Source organism: Chelonoidis abingdonii, chromosome 10, assembly GCF_003597395.2.
Source record: "Chelonoidis abingdonii isolate Lonesome George chromosome 10, CheloAbing_2.0, whole genome shotgun sequence".
In the NCBI taxonomy this organism is placed as follows: domain Eukaryota; kingdom Metazoa; phylum Chordata; order Testudines; family Testudinidae; genus Chelonoidis; species Chelonoidis abingdonii.
Genome location: NC_133778.1, coordinates 18,006,942 through 18,023,766, shown reverse-complemented (window position 1 = coordinate 18,023,766; position 16,825 = coordinate 18,006,942). Strand labels below are relative to the sequence as shown.

At 40.9% G+C, this 16,825-nt stretch overlaps 1 protein-coding gene across 2 annotated transcripts in view; it reads left to right on the top strand.

The window, feature by feature from the left end:
* PARD3B (par-3 family cell polarity regulator beta) overlaps positions 1–16,825 on the top strand; it is a 725,193-nt gene that overhangs the window by 437,805 nt on the left and 270,563 nt on the right. For both annotated transcript variants that reach the window (XM_075069989.1, XM_075069988.1), the window contains exon 16: positions 883–927. In XM_075069989.1, the coding sequence (XP_074926090.1) occupies positions 883–927 (45 nt within the window). The remainder of the gene's footprint in view (positions 1–882; positions 928–16,825) is intronic.

Here is a 16,825-nt window from a genome sequence, read left to right as displayed (position 1 = left end):
TAATAAATTCCAGTTTGTATTATATTTTGTATGGCTTGACAATTTGTTATGCTGTAAAGGGAGACCAGACATAAGTTCAAAGAGGTGGCTAGGCAGGAAGAGTTAAGGATAAGCTATCAGCGTTAATGCTCATTTCTCTGCTAGATTCATGAGCCTTAACATTACATTAGCACTTGTTCTTTTGCATAAAATTCTTTTTAAAAAAGGGTGATTGGTTTTTCCACACAAGCTTCTGGGGAAATGTTTTAATTAGTTTCATGAGATGTATGATGATAAACTGAAGTATACTTACTATGCAAAATTACAGTTTTTGTTAAGTTTAGAAATAGTTCTCCACGATTTATTCTGTGTGCAGACTGATAAGGCTATTTAGATCCATGCTTTGCAAGATGATGTAGACTGTAAAGGTATGAGTTATAAACCCAGCTTTTTCATAATGTAACAAAGCACAGATCCTACAAAGGGATCTGCTTCCAGGAGACCTGATGCCTGCACAGAATCCGTTGAGTTCAGTGGGACTTCATGCAGATGTGAGGGTCCCCACTTGTGGATTCTTTTCCAGGATTGTGGCCTCTGACCTGAAAATGTTACAATTCTCCAAAGTCCTATGATTTTTTGGGCAAAATGATATTTACAAAATCAGTTGCCCTGTCCACAACTGCATTTCAAATGTAGAAATGCTTCCATTGAATTTAACACACTTTGGATCAGGTGGTAGATCTCTGAGGTATCCCAGGTAGATGAGAGAGAAAAAAAGCCTTTATGCAAATCATTACAAACTAAAAAATTAATATATCATGTGTCTGAAATGATTTGACATTATTTCAAAGATCACTAGTTTTAAAGGAATTTCTGATCTCTGTCTCTCTCTGTCTCCTCCAGTGGCAGATGAAAGCCAGGTTAGTTCATTGGCTGGACACAAACAAGGTAAGAACTTTCTTTTACCTTACTTCACCTACCCTTCCCTCAAAAAAGAGCCAGTCTGTGAGCAACAGCTGGATCTCGCTTATAACAAGTGTGGTGGCTGAAAGGTTTGCAAATTAATGCATAACTTCACTTCCACAGTGATAAATTAAGGCTTACTTATTGCTTGGCAGTGTATGTAGTTCCATACATAGGCTGGGCTCATTTGCAGGAAAAGCAATAACAGTTTCTTTAAAAATATATCTATTGAACACTGAGCAGAGTGTGAGTTAAAATAAGTAAAGGACAAAACCTGTAATCTTTTCATGTGCCAATGTAGGCACTTAAACAGTGTAAATTGTGAACAATATAAATGTCTCATTCTCTTTGTCCTCCTGGAAGAATTTCAGTTTTCCACTCTCACAGTCTGAAATATTGAAGATAGCCCTACTGAAGCTTTCACTATTGTTTTTTCATTCCCATTTATTCATCTGCAGAAGTTGTTCTTTCAGTGTGACTATACTAACAAAAGGATCCGCTTTTTTTTAAACTGCTTAAGATCTATCTTTGTTAGCAAGGAAGGTTTATATCCAACAGTGTTACTATAAAGTCTTGTAATAATTCTGTGAAAAAAGTTGCAGTACTGTACAAGATGCAGTTGCTTTATTATAGTAACAAGCTTTGTGGATGGCGGGGAGTGGTAGATGTGGTGTATCTTGACTTTAGTAAGGCTTTTGTTATTGTCGCTCATGACTTTCTCATAAACAAACTAGGGAAATGCAACGTAGATGGAGCTACTGTAAGGTGGGTTCATAACTGGTTGGAAAATCATTCCCAGAGTAGTTATCAGTGATTCACAGTCTAGCTGGAAGGGCATATCAAGTGGGACCCTGCAGGGATCAGTTTTGAGTCCAGTTCTCTTCAGTATCTTCATCAGTGAGTTAGATAATTGCATAGAGAGTACACTTATAAAGTTTGTGGATGATACCAAACTGGGAGGGGTTGAAAGTGGTTTGGAGGATAGGATTAAAATTCAAAATGATCTGGACAAACTGGAGAAATGGTCTGAAATAAATAGATGAAATTCAATAAGAACAAATGCAGTGTACTCCACTTAAGAAGAAACAGTCAATTGCACACACAAAATGGGAAATGACTGTGTAGGAAGGAGTACTGCAGAAAGGAATCTGGGGGGTCATAGTGAATCACAAGCTAAATGAGTCAACAGTGTAACACTGGGGCAAAAAAAGCAAACATCATTCTAGGATGTATTAACAGGAACGTAGTAAGCAAGACACGAGAAGTAATTCTTCCGCTCTACTCTGCTCTGATTAGGCCTCGAGTGGAGTATTGTGTCCAGTTCTGGGTGCAACATTTCGGAAAAGATGTGAACAAGTAGGAGAAAGTCCAGAAATGAGCAACAAAAATTATTAGAGGCCTAGAAAACATGACCTATGAGGAAAGATTGAAAAAATTGGGTTTGTTTAGTTGGAGAAGACTGAGAGGGAACATAACAGTTATCAAGTACATAAAATGCTGTTACAAGAAGGAGGAAGAAAATTGTTCTCCTTTACCTCTGAGGATAGGAGAAGAAGCAATGGGCTTAAATTGCACCAAGGGTGGTTGAGTTGGACATTAGGAAAAACTTCCTAACTCTGAGTGATTAAGCACTGAAATAAATTGCCTGTGGAGGTTGTGGAATCTCCAACATTGGAGATTTTTAAGAGCAGGTTAGACAAACACCTGCTAGGGATAGTCTAGATAATACTTAGTCCTTCCATGAGTGCAGGAGACTGGACTAGAAGACCTCTCGAGGTCCCTTCCAGTCCCACGATTCTATGATTAATTTTCAAGTATGCATCCCAAAGGATTGTGATTTTTAGGATAGCCATTAAACAATGATGCAAAAACTCATGTGACTTTGGAGACATGGAAACAGGGTTTCTAGAAATTTCAGGTTATCCACTGATGTACTTTTTCCTATAATAGATAACCACGAAATTCATGCTGTTCCTTACTACATGTTTTGATGCTGTATTTTTACATCAGTTTGTAAGATCTGAAAGAAGTTCACCTTTCTATTTTATTCGACAAAGTTTAATTTTTCATAAATCTGTTTTCCTAGTTCAAGTGTATATCTAATCATTTTTGACCATTAGAGCAGTGGTTCTAGTATTTAAAAAAAAAAAAAAAAAAACAGAATTTCTTTAGTGTCAATAAAATTCTTTCAATGTCTAACCCTGAAAAAAGTAGCAAATGAAAATTCAAGGCTCTAGGGAGAAATGTTTTTATGAAATGTCCATCACAGACCAACATTTGCTCTACTTATTAGGTACAGTAACAGTCATGAGCCTCGTTTGTCACTTACTGTCTCCCTCTGATCTGGCACAAGAAATGCCTGTGCCTGTGTTCCATATCTTCGCACATGTGTGGGCTCCAGCTTTGCTTTCTGATAGAAAAACTAAACAAAGAAAACAACTGTTTTTCTTACGACATGCCTTTCTCTGCATGGAACATCCACTGATTTCCTGATTCGGTTCTCAAAGTTACTGTACAGATTTCCTTACAACCACTTTTGTTTCAAAAACCTGGATTCAAAGACCAGTCAATAACAAGATTTCTACATATTTATGGTGTTCCTGGCCTATACAGCCTTACACGTCTGCTGTAGCTTGTTATTATACAGCTGTCTGATTTAGGCATTCCATACTTGAAGACCATTTCCTTAGGGTAAGTGCCCTTTAAATTCTTCCTTTGGCTTCATCCTCTCATCTGTGTACCTCAAATATTCTTTCTGAAACTGGAGGATCAGCTCATATGTCCTGTTCCTACAGCTGAGGAGGAACATTTTGTTTCAACTGCCTCTCCTTTGGGTATGAAAAAGCTTCATACTCACCAGATAGAAAAGTCTTTGGGCGTGCCCCTTTTCTCCAGTCAGGAGAAGGTTCACAGATATTGCAACATCATTCAATTTGCCAAGGATAAACAGAGAGTCTTCCTATCAACGAACACTGGAACAGAACCTGTTGAGATCACTAATTGTTGGCAGTCAGTTGCTAAAAGGTGCTAAAACCTAGACTATCAGGTTCCTAAGCAGCACTTCCAATTGTCTTTACACACCTTTCTCCAGATTCTCTATTGATGACCTAATGAAAGATGCAGCAGTCTCAAGTCTTTTATTGTTTGGGGGTATTTTTAGACATTTTGGCCAATTTTAGGGAGACAAGAGCAACTGGTATCCTTTGGATTTGTCTGACCTCCACATGGAAAGCAGCTCTGTCAGCAGAGGATTGCAAAGCACTTTTTCCTGTGGATACCAGCATCTAGTATTGCGTAAATCACTTTTCAAAAAAACAACCAAACAAAAAGCAACAGACTCCTCCTTTCAGCTTCTTAAGCACCTTCCTGCATTGGTCCCTGCAAATAGTCATATTTAAAATTTGCTCAAGAGCATGGAGTTATTTTCCTACTGTTCCTGTTTGCCTGACATATTCTGTCACTTTAGACTATTGGGTCTTAAAGGTTGAAAGACCAGGGCTATCCTTTCCTGTTTCCTCTTCCATCATGTACCCTTCCTAGGTTTCCCATTTCTGCTGCAGGGAGCAAAACAGCCTATTATTTTTCTCATTGCAAAAAGGAGAGATTTCACCTCATCCTAGACTTCAGGAAATTAAACATATTTCTCTAGTGAATTAATTATCACATACTGACAATCAATGCAATTATCCCTTCTCTCCTTCAGCATGACTAGTTCTATGAGATGTGTGGTTCAATAACTCTCGAAGGAAAAATCCTTCTAGTATGTAGTGGATGGAAAACGCTTCCATCCTTTAGTCTAGTTACAGTGTGGAGGGTATTTACTACTTACTGGGCAGAAGGGATAGCACATTTTGGTCTCCTAGGTCTACCTCTGCCTAGGCAAATGTTCTTTTCAAAGCTATGTCCCAAGGCAAGGTATTAGAAGCATGTGTAGCTATAGCCTCCTATTTCTGTTTCCTGGTATATTTCACCCACAAAAAGTAGTCTTTTTTTAATTTATCTAATGAAAAATATGTGATTTTAGAAACATCCCTGGATTTCCCCAGGACTGAAGCATTCCTATTGGAAGATGTGTCCCTGCAGGTGCTTCTATTTCACTTGCATGCACCACAAACAACAAGAGTGTGACTATATGTTCTGGTTATTGTGGCATTATGCACTTTCATTGTGCGCGTAGCCTGTCTGAAAATGAGGCTACTGCAAAACCTATTTAAGTTCTTAGAACCGCAGATGTTTTCTGCAGAAAATTCTGCTCATTGCAGTGGAAAGAGTCGAATCCCTGAATTAGTGTGTTGACATGTCCCATTTAGTCTGCCCTTGAAAGAACCTGGAACCTCAAAATTCCTTCAGGAAGGCAGGAATGTTTTCTTATCTCCACTTCCGCTTGCGTTTAGCATAGTAAACTTTAAAAATGTGAAATGACCCACAAATATCCAAGAGATCAAAATCCAGAGAATATTAGTTCAGTTTTGTATGAGCTCTTCCTTAAACTTGTCTTTCATTTTCCTTCACTAGAAGAATAAAAACAGGAGGAGGAGGAAGATATTATTTACAAGATCCTGTTGATGTAGAAAAAATACTGACGTTGCTTCATTTTATAAAGAGATCCAAATCATGTATGGTAGCTTACAGCTATTTGTGTTTTATTTTCCTTTTTTCCCCCACTTCCCTTTTCTATTTTGATTTACTGATTGAAATTCTTTTAATATGTATTGTCTGTCTGCTGAGGTCCTTGCTGACACAGCTCTTTAAGATGATGCAGTACTGGAGAAAAGCTGACGAGTTCTTCTTTATGAGCTTTGACATATTAATTAGTAAAATGGGCTAAAAAAGCTTTCCTATTTCTGTTTTAATGTCTCATTTTGCAAAACACCCTTCTGTAGAGATGTAAAACAGAAAGACACCATAAAAGCACCAGTGAGTGAAAGGGTAAAGCTACTTGTTAGCAAGTTTATGATCTGTGGTTTACTTCTGATAGTCCAGATCACAAGATCAGGTGAATGGGGAAGCTGCAGTGTCCCCTTCTCATAAAGGGTCTCGCTGTTTTACAAAGCAAGTGCTCCCTGTGACAGATATCAGTGTGGCTGGAATTTTCAAAGGGGTCTAAAGGCATTGGGCACTCATCGCCCAGGAAATTTCAATGGGAGATAGATACCAAAATGCCAGGCAAAGAAAATAGTTTAATAGTTTAAATCACTGCTGACCTACTTGTCACTTGCAGTTGGAAGCCCTACTCTAAAAAGGACCTCCCCACCATCTGACTATATAAAGTCCTGCCGTTTTCTTTGAATTGTGGGGGCTTGCTTTATTTATTTGTTTGTTCATTTTGGATAATGTTCCCAGATGGACTATCATTCTTGTTAGTGTGATTGGCTCTCTTGTGGTTTGAATATTTAGACTGTGGGGTGATGCTGGATTATTGTACACATTTAGGCAGATAATCTTGATATCTTTTTTTTTTTCTTTATTCATGATGGATTTGCCTCTTTGATCCATTTTTTAAGTTCTGTTAAACCTTGATTTGGCTTCTGTAGGTATATTGGCACAAAGAAGAAGTTGTCACCTGAAAATTCACACCATCACATGCAACTGGGAAACCTGAAATAATGGTAGCAGGCCATGAGGAGGCCTCTCTTTCAGAAGTTTGCTTTACGGTTTTCTACCTCCCAGTTATGTAGATTGTGTCTCCTGTGGGATTAGGATCAATAGGTAGGCTGAGATATAATCTGCTCAATCTGCAGCAAGGGAGATTTAGTTTAGATTAGGAAAACTTTCTAACTAGAAGGATAGTTAACATCTGGAGGATAGGAATAATTTCTTCTTGACAAGGATTGTGATTCCCTTCCCCCAGAGCTCAAGCTGTGCTGGGATGAATCTTTGTGCAAGTCTCCTCTTCATGGGTGTGGGGGAAATAATCAACAAAGTCTTTTGTCCACTGATGTTCCACATTGACTTATCTGGTGTCTATGGGTCTTCTTTTGTGGGTCAGGAGATGACACTTGGTAATGCTTCTCTCCTGACTGTGAGGGTTTACAATAGTAGAGCAAATACTTTTATAGCCACAAAGGAAACACTTAAATATTACCCTGTAGCATAAAAACAATGAGGAGTCCCGTGGCACCATAAAGACTAACAGATTTATTTGGGCATATGCTTTCATGGGTAAAAAACTCACTTCAGATGCATGGAGTGAAAATTACAGAAAAAAGGCATAAATACATATTGGCACATGAAGAGAAGGGAGTTACATTACAAAGTGGAGAACCAATGTTGAAGGCCAGTTTAGTCAGGGTGATGTAGTCCACCCCCAATAATCAATGAGGAGGTGTCAATACCAAGAGAGTGAAAATTGCTTTTGTAGTGAGCCAGCCACTCCCAGTCCCTATTCAAGCCCAAACTGATGGTGTTAAGTTTGCAAATGAATTGTAGCTCAGCAGTTTCTCTTTGAAGTCTGTTTTTGAAGTTTTTTTGTTGAAGAATGGCTACTTTTAAATCTGTTACTGAATGTCCGGGGAGATTGAAGTGTTCTCCTACTGGCTTTTTGTATGTTACCATTCCTGATGTCTGATTTGTGTCCATTTCTCCGTTTACGTAGAGACTGTCCGGTTTGGCCAGTGTACATGGCAGAGGGCATTGCTGGCACATATCACATTAGTAGATGTGCAAGTGAATGAGTCTCTGATGGTGTGGCTGGTGTGATTGGGTCCTATGATGGTGTCACTAGAGTAGATATGGGGACAGAGAAGGCAACAGGGTTTGTTACAGGTTTTGGTTCCTGGGTTAGTGTTTCTGTGGTGTGGTGTGTAGTTGCTGGTGAGTATTTGCTTCAGGTTGGGGGGCTGTCTGTAAGCAAAGACTAGCCTGCCGCCCAAGGCTTGTGAGAGTGGGGAATCGTGTTCCAGGATAGGTTGTAGATTCTTGATGATGCGCTGGAGAGGTAGGTTTTAGATGGGGGCTGTATGTGATAGCCAGTGGTGTTCTGTTATTTTCCTTGTGGGCCCTGTCCTGTCGTAGGTGATTTCTGGGTGCCATGTCGCTCTGTCAATCTGTTTCCTCACTTCTCCAGGTGTGTATTAGAGTTTTAACAATGCTTGATAGAGACAAACACCTATAAGATCTCTATCTGAGACATTGGAGCAAATGCGGTTGTATCTTAAGGCTTGGCTGTAGACAGTGGATCATGTGATTGTCTCCTGGATGGAAGCTGAAGGCATATAGGTAAGTATAGTGGTCAGTAGGTTTCCAGTATAGGGTCATGTTCATGTGACCATCACTTATGTGCAGTGTAGTGCCCAGGAAGTGGATCTCTTGTGTGGACTGGTCCAGGCTGAGGTTGATGGTAGGGTGGAAATTGTTGAAATCCAGGTGAAATTCTTCAACGGCCTCCTTCCCATGGGTCCATATGATGAAGATGTCATCAATGTAACGTAAGTAAAGGAGGGGCACTAGGGGATGAGAGCTGAGGAAACATTGTTCTAAGTCAGCTGTAAAAATGTTGGCATACTGTGGGGCCATGCAGGTACCCCAGCAGTGCCGCTGACTTGACGGTATAGGTTGTCCCCAAATCTGAAATGGTTGTGGATGAGGACAAAGTCACAAAGCTCAGCCATCAGATGTGCCGTGGCTACACCAGGGATACTGTTCCTGACAGCGTGTAGTCCATCCTCATGTGGAATATTGATGTAAAGAGCTTCTACATCCATGGTGGCCAGGATGGTGTTTTCAGGAAGATCACCAGTGCATTGTAGTTTCCTCAGGAAGTCAATGGTGTCTCGAAGACAACTAGGAGGTAACTCCCTTTTCTTCATGTGCCAATATATATTTATGCCTGTATCTGTAATTTTCACTCCAGGCATCTGAAGAAGTGAGCTTTTTACCCATGAAATCTTATGCCCAAATAAATCTGATAGTCTTTAAAGTGCCACTGGGCTCCTTGTTGTTTTTGTGGATACAGACTAACAGGGCTACCCCTCTGATATCTGGTACCCTATAGCATGGCGCACGGATATTATAAGTGAGATTAACATATGAAGCAACTCACAAGCATTTCATAAAATCTAAACACTCAACTCATTTTTATAAATCTAATACTTGTGTTAACAATACGAACACATAGGTGAGCCGGACTGGTTTCCAGCTCTGCATTTGTCAGTTCAGTGAGGCCTTCGGGCCTTGGCACGAGCTGGGACTTGTTCTGCCTGCATCACAGTATAACTACACTGTTACCAAAAAAAATCACACCCCTAACCCACATAGCTATACTAGTACAAAAACTGTGCGTACACCATGCCGAAGGGACAGGAACAGAACAGCACTGAACTGTAAGAATCTTCATGGTATCTTAATACAGGATAATGTTACATTTAATCATAGATTGGAGGCTTGAGAGAATAAATCCTAGGCCTCTAACTTTCACTAGGTCTTAAGGAAGAATATGAATGAGATGATCCTTTACTTGCCCTAGTACTAAAGGTATTGACTATGAATTTCGAAACTTTTGTTATAGAAAAAACATATCTTCCTACTCGAACTTTTCTGATGCAATAAGCTGTTAATGAGTAAGCATGGAAGCTAGGAAGCAGAATGAGTGAACTTATCAAATTCTAATGTTTCCTGATTTAGCAAGGGAAACTTAGACTGGGTATTCCAGATGTTGATTATAATAATGCTGTACAAAAATTGGGACTGATACAGCAATCTTTCTCCCTACTGAATTGTGCTTTTACATGATGACTTAAATTTTTCACTGACTCAGAAGGTGACAGGCTAGACATTTATTAGTTCTTGTGCTTCTAATGCAGGGGTCAGCAATCTTTCAGAAGAAGTGTGCCAGTTCTTCATTTATTCACTCTGATTTAAGGTGTCACGTGCCAGTAATACATTTTAACATTTTTAGAAGGTCTCTTTCTATAAGTCTATAATATATAACTAAACTGTTGTATGTAAAGTAAATAAGGTTTTCAAAATGTTTAAGAAGCTTCATTTAAAATTAAATTAAAATGCAGAGCCCCCAGACCGGTGGGCAGGAATTGGGCAGTGTGAGTGCCACTGAAAATCAGCTTGTGTGCCGCCTTCGGCACACATGCCATAGGTTGCCTACCCCTACTCTAACGGTTGTTAGACAAGAACTTTGAGTTAACAAAATCTGCTGTATCATTTAATTTGAGTAAATAGCAACAACTTCTTTAGAATCTTCTCTGAATGCATGGCTGGCGGGCCTCACCGATAATCCTCACTGCCAGAGACTAGAGACTGGCTACCAGGAGATCTGTTGACCTGCCCTCTTCACAGCTCTCCTAGGTTGCTTGGCTGGGTTATCTTCCACCATGGAAGAGAACAGGCAGTCACTTCAGCCCTGAGAAGGGCATTTTTTTTCACATAAAAACACCTTCCCACCTATAACTTTTCTTGCCAACAGCACCAGACAGTAATTAGTTTGGCCCCTTTTACGTTTTGGCATTGAGATGGAGAAAGAACGAAATGCTGGCCCATTGAGTCAATAGCACAACTTGAACTGATTTAAAACGTGCCAGTATTTCACCCTCTGTAAGCAACCTCTCCAGTGGCAGGGAAGGAGGGTGACATAATGATGGACAAGCCTCGGCAAGAAAGAAATGTTTGCTCATTGTCTGGTTTGCTAGAGCAGGGTTCCTGAGGAGGTTTTTAGGTGTCAAGAGTCCCCCTAACAATGTTCTTCTCCTGACCCTATGAATCTGCTGGTGTAGGGAACACTGCAGGACAATAAGGAGAGTCCAACCTCAGCAGAGCAAGCCATGATTTTGGGCTGTGTCTGAACTGTGCTCAGCATAACTAGCGAATGGAGGCAAAGGAGCCTTACAATACCTTTATTTACCTTCAGAGGGGTAGCCGTGTTAGTCTGGATCTGTAAAAGCAGCAGAGTCCTGTGGCACCTTATAGACTAACAGACGTATTGGAGCATGAACTTTCGTGGGTGAATACCCACTTCCTCGGATGCATGCATGTATTCACCCACGAAAGCTCATGCTCCAATACATCTCCAATACGTCTGTTAGTCTATAAGGTGCCACAGGACTCTTTGCTACTTTTATTTACCTTTCTTTCCTCTACAGATGAGTCTCTGATGTAGATTAGAGAAGCTTCAGATCTGCTCCAATTTACATAAATCTGCAAAGGGGTTGTTCTGGCATCCAGGGATACTGGGGCAATGTCCCCTTTCTCCATATACATCCCTATTCAGGGGGATGGTAAGAGGCATTGGAGCCACTACAGCAGTGTTACATTACTCAGGGAATCCTCCACCAGCCTGTTAATCCAACTTTATAGCTTCCATGTGTTCCTGGAGCAGAAAAAGCAGCTGTAGACCTTTCTGTCTCCTGCCTCATGCTTCCTCTTCCTGTTTGGCCCCTCTGTTCCCATGTTTTTTCTTTATTTAAACCCCTTCTGCTCACCTGGTCTCTCTTGTTCTACTCCTGGTAAGTTTCCACTGCTCCTATATTCCCTGTTCGAGGAATCAGCTAAAATGGTTTTCTAAGGAAACAGCTCACCCACTTTTCCAGATGTTTGCACCTGAATAGGGTCTTTACACCCTAAGCACCTTCTGTTGTATCTGTCTGATGTGTACTTTCTACAGGGCTTGTCAGTGATGGTGGATCCACGCATGTCTAGGCACTCATAATACATGTGTGTTTCATAATACAATTTCACAATATCAATCACAATTCATAAATTGTACAGACATAGCCCCAGTTCATCACAGGGTTTTTCTTTTATCTTCCCATTACATAAACTTTGCTAACCAGAGTTTTATGTTGCTGGAATTTCTTCCTGTTGCTAGACGTTACTAGATGTTGTTCTGTATTTAATTCAGTGAAGCCAATCCCATTGGGGTATGGCAAAATACCACAAGCGTATTAAAAACAGGAAAATGTTTTATTAGTGTAACATTTAGTAAAACCATTCAGATTTTTAAGAGCTGTAATTAATATTTCTGTTTTGCGTATGGTCTTTTAATGTCTAAAATGAACACTCCCACCCCCCTCTTTTGAGACTGAATGTGTTGGCTTTCAGATTACAGTGGACTAAAAGGAGGCACACACGCAGAGGTCTCAATCTGTTGCCGACTGAAATACTCATCCTGGGAATGGTGCAATGTCAGCATGAGTGATTGGAGGGTGTTCACCACTTGCATGTTCCAGCTGAAAATCACAGCCCTTTTTCTTATGCCTGTCTGCACTTGTTCCTAACCTGCCACGTTTCATGTCCCCACTTGTAGGGGACTGCGGAAGACTGTGTTACGGCCTACCTAGGGTGTTTACGCTTTCTTGGCGATAGGTTATTGGAAGACACAGCTGCCAGTATAAAGGTTGTTGTAGGTCACAGCATGCTAGCATAACCTGCGCAAACCAGTAAGAACCGCTTTGTATGGCCCTAGGCCAAGAGTCTGTGGAAAGTCCCTGGCCTTCAGCCAAGGGGCGGGCAGACTCGTAGAAAGCCTCTATCTGCATATGTATGAGCTGTTTTTGCACCCTGTATATATATCTGAACGGCTTCGGTCCCGCCTTTGGACTCCATACCAGGCCGAGCTTCAGTGCACTGGGTTCCCCGCCTCCGTGACAGCAATGCCCGGAGTCCCCGTTGCGGGTGTGTCACTTTACCTTCATTAAAACCAAATAACTCACAGTGTGTGTGGGCCTCGTTCTTGCAGACCACCCTGGGTAGGCCTGTAGCCTCCCAAGAACCTAACACCACCAGAATTCTGCCTTGAGTCAGAGCTTTCTGCTGCAGGTGCTCTTCTATCATTTTCAGGCTTGAGGGCAGGAAAACTCGTAAACACCTTGTCTCTGATTCTCCCTTATTTGGCTTGCACCTTGTTGTTGCCATTTATACTTGTGCTGTGTGGATGCAAAATGCTGCCGTTCAGATTTGGTAGCATTTATACCCACTTCGCACTGACGTAAATGAGAACTCAGTCTGACCTGCCACCCAGTCTGCTGGCGATGTGAAGAGGTCAGACATTTCTCAAAGAGAGTTGTTAATTGAAACTGTCTTGGGGATGTAATAGTCCACCTCCCTCTGTGAAGTCAAAGGGACAGGGAACTTTCTGATCTGCCTTCAAAGCTTCCTGCATGCTATGAAGGCTGTGGAGAGGTCTGCAGTACTGTGCCACATACATACACACCCCACTAGAGCCTACTGGCTGATGTGGGGGGAGGAAGGGAGAGAACACCTCAATTTTGGGATCTTCCTTGCCCATGAATATCTCCAGGCCCACCACTTGCTGCTACCCCTAGCTTTACCAAGCAGCTGCTTAATTCCTGTCAGTTTCACCTCTGCCCACCAGGTTCTGAATAGCAACTATCATGACTAGAAACAATTATTTTTAAATGAAACTTTTAACTTCTGCATAAATTAATAGTTTATGGCCCCTGTAGTCTGCCAGAGAAAGTGTCCCACCTGCTGTGAATTAGGTTTGGGCTCAGTTTGTATATATAGGTCATAAACTGGTATGTTTTCACGTGCGTAGTTGACATGCATCTGATGAAGTGGGTATTCACCCACAAAAGCTCATGCTCCAAAACGTCTATTAGTCTATAAGGTGCCACAGGATTCTTTGCTGCTTTTACAGATCCAGACTAACACAGCTACCCCTCTGATACTTGACTCCGTGCATAGTATGTGCAACTAAGGCATTGGATAGAACTACATCAAATCAAAATAACTATAGATTAGATTGCTGACATTGCAAGCATATTTATAGGAATACACGCATACACACACACAACCATATTCTAAAATAATATACGCCCGGTGTAATCACGCTGGAAAGGGGATGTAAATCAGCATAGAATACATAAGTACTTAAAACACTCTTTCTGATACTCCAAACCACTCAATCTCTGCTCCTAGCAGCAATGCTGTGAGTGAATGTGTGACGTTTCACTCCATATTCTTTATGAAAAGATGCTTATGATATGAATGACATAACTGAGATACACTTTATGCAAGATGGTTCATGTGAGATATCATTGGGAAGGTTGTGATTTGCTGAATGTGATTATCCCATGTGTCTGCCTGTAACATTTCTGTATCTGAAGTTGGGAATATTAACTACGTATGTGTATTTCAAATGTGTTACTTTGGATGTCACCCCCAACCAGCCCTTGAGGTACAACAGTGAAAAAGCCAGACAAGGCTAATGGGCCATTAGCAGAGACAATGGACTCTGAAAGGACTTAGTTTTCCTGTGGACGCTGGAGACAGCCTACGAGCAATGGTTGCCACAGCCATGCAGAGATATGAGTCCGAGTCACCTGCTACTGGATACCCCTCCTCCTCTTTTGGAATACCAGTGGTTTTCCACTAGAAGACAAAGGGTTCCCACCTTACACAAGAGCTATATAAGGCAGGGGAGTGACATGGTTCTCCTCTGCCTCCCCACCCAAAAAGACACTGAAAAAACACCTGGAAGTAAAAAACTAGGGGAAGAAGGGTTGAGCTCAAGCTGGGAGGGCATCTAGCTTGTGAGTAATAATACCTGAGGTCTCAAGAGGGAGACCAGTGCAGCTGCCTTTCAAGACTTTCTGTAATCTGCCTGCAACAATATCTAGGGTGAGAAATACTATTTGTAACCAGTTTCTTTAGTGAAACTAGCTTAGTCTGCGTGTTTGGTTTCATTTGTTTAGTAATCTGCTATGTTCTGTTTGCTAGCCCTTTTACCACTTAAAATCTGCCTTATATAGTTCATTAAATTTGTTCTGTTTATTAGTAAACCCAGTGTCTGTAATTTCTAATGTGGGGGGAAGAGAGGTTGCAGATACTTTCCTCCACATTGAGGGAGGAGGGGGATTTCATAATATATCTGTGGATCTGCACTCCAAGGGAGTGGACACTTGTGTGCTGGGGCAAGTCCCCTAAGCTGAGCTTTCCCAGAACTGATCTCAGTGTCTGTTTCGTTCTGCAGTTGGGTGTGGTCCTGCCTGTGTGTGTGTTGGAAGAGGCTTAATAGCCTGGCTCAGCAAGACAGGTAAAAAGGGGGCCCAAACTGGCATAACAGGCGGGCTCAGCGGTATCTTTGCACGTCAGGTGGCATCCTAGGGGGGCAGCCTGTCACAGTAAGATTAAGAAATAGTACCTCGAGTTTTTCTAAATGAGCAGTGATGGTAAAATCTTAAATATAACTGAGTGTGCAATAGATGTAGCCAGAAGAAAAGGCCTGATATTTAGAAGTACTGAGGTCTTCCAGCTCCCATTCACTTCTGTTGGAACTGTGGATGCTCAGGACTCTTTCACGTTAAGCGTCACCTTGGGAGCAGTAAGTCAGGTGAATTTAACATTTAGAATCTTGGGAATTTTGACATTGTTAATCTCTAAAACAAGGATTGCTTGCCTGCTCATTGCTTTTCAACGTAAAGCAAAATGCTCAAAGGACCTGTATTTGGCTGATAAAACTTCAGTTTCTACTATGGAAATTCTCTGATCTAAAGAAAACGGTTGAATCCTGCAAATGGGTCAGGCAGTTTCCATGCATATAAGGCCTTCTAAGCAAAGGGCTCCTCAAGAAGTAACGTTGATCCAATGTGGTGACTGATTACAGCCGACAGACTGAGTCCATTGCAGAAAGCACTAGGAGTGGCTTGAGAGCCTGTGTCACCCATTAGTAAGAAGAAACTGCTCATGTGATTCTAAAACAATTGGGCTACATATTTACAAATGTACAAATTCAGATCTTGCTGTGTGCCCTCATCACAAGTCTTTATCTCCCTCTCACTGCTATGTTTAGTCCCCCAGCTAGTGTGTGTACATTTCTCAAGCCCTGTTCATGACAATGGTCTGCAGATGTTTTTGGGAAAACCCTTGAGTGTACTAGGGACTGAAAAGCATTAGCAGTTACTATGGTTCTTTTAGTTCTTCATTGTGACTGAAGAAACCTGCAGCCACTGTTGAGTGCCTCATTTCTTAATTCTTTCCCTCCAGGAGTTAGGTTTTTATGGGCATAACAGCCAGTGCTGGCAATGGACACGCTGAAATCACTGTGCCAAGGAGTTGATGAATTTGGAAAACTTCCCAGATGATACATCTGCCCCTCTAACTTACAGTTCAGCAGATGAGGCAGTAAAGGAGGATTAGTGAACAACTGTATGCCCCCTTTTACTAGCTATGCAACAAACCTGGAGGGAAGTAAGAATAGGTTATTGGTGACTCACTGGAAAATACAAAATGAAATAACTCATAGATTTACCAAGGTTTTTTTCTGCTCTAACTCCACTGCTTACCACGTGCATCTTGCTCTACTTTCTGGGTTTAGGTCTGTGGGGGAGGGAGGATCTATAATCCTCAGCAGAACTGAGAATTTTTTATTATTATTATTTAAATCCCCTCATCTTTCTTTGCTAAGATGTCAGTTTTTAAGGGTAGCAGCAGGTAATTGATATTCCAACTCCAGCTCATTTCTCAAACATTGTCTTATGTAGTATTTACTTTTCATAACGTTTTTAAATAAGGTTTTATTGTAAGAAATAGATTGCCAGCGCTATTAATATACATCTTTGCATAGTAAAAACTGTACACAGTAATATTGTGCAGAGGAAAAAAACTTTGAAGAAAGAATTGTGTAGTTGCTCATGGAACAGCATCAATCATTTTTAGCAGTTCGTGCAATAATTAATAATAATTAATAATAATACCTAGCACTTTTCATACAAACTGCTTCCAAAAGGTTACTAAAATACTAAAATAGACAGCGTGCTTAGGACAGTCAGTCTTATTTTTATTCCTGTGTCTGCTTTGCATTTGTTTGATCTTTACTGTTAATTATGAAGGGTGGCACTGACTGGATTAAGCAGTAATCCCTTAAATTTAGTTATCGCTAGCAGTTCAGTTCTTAGTTAACCAGTAGAATTGA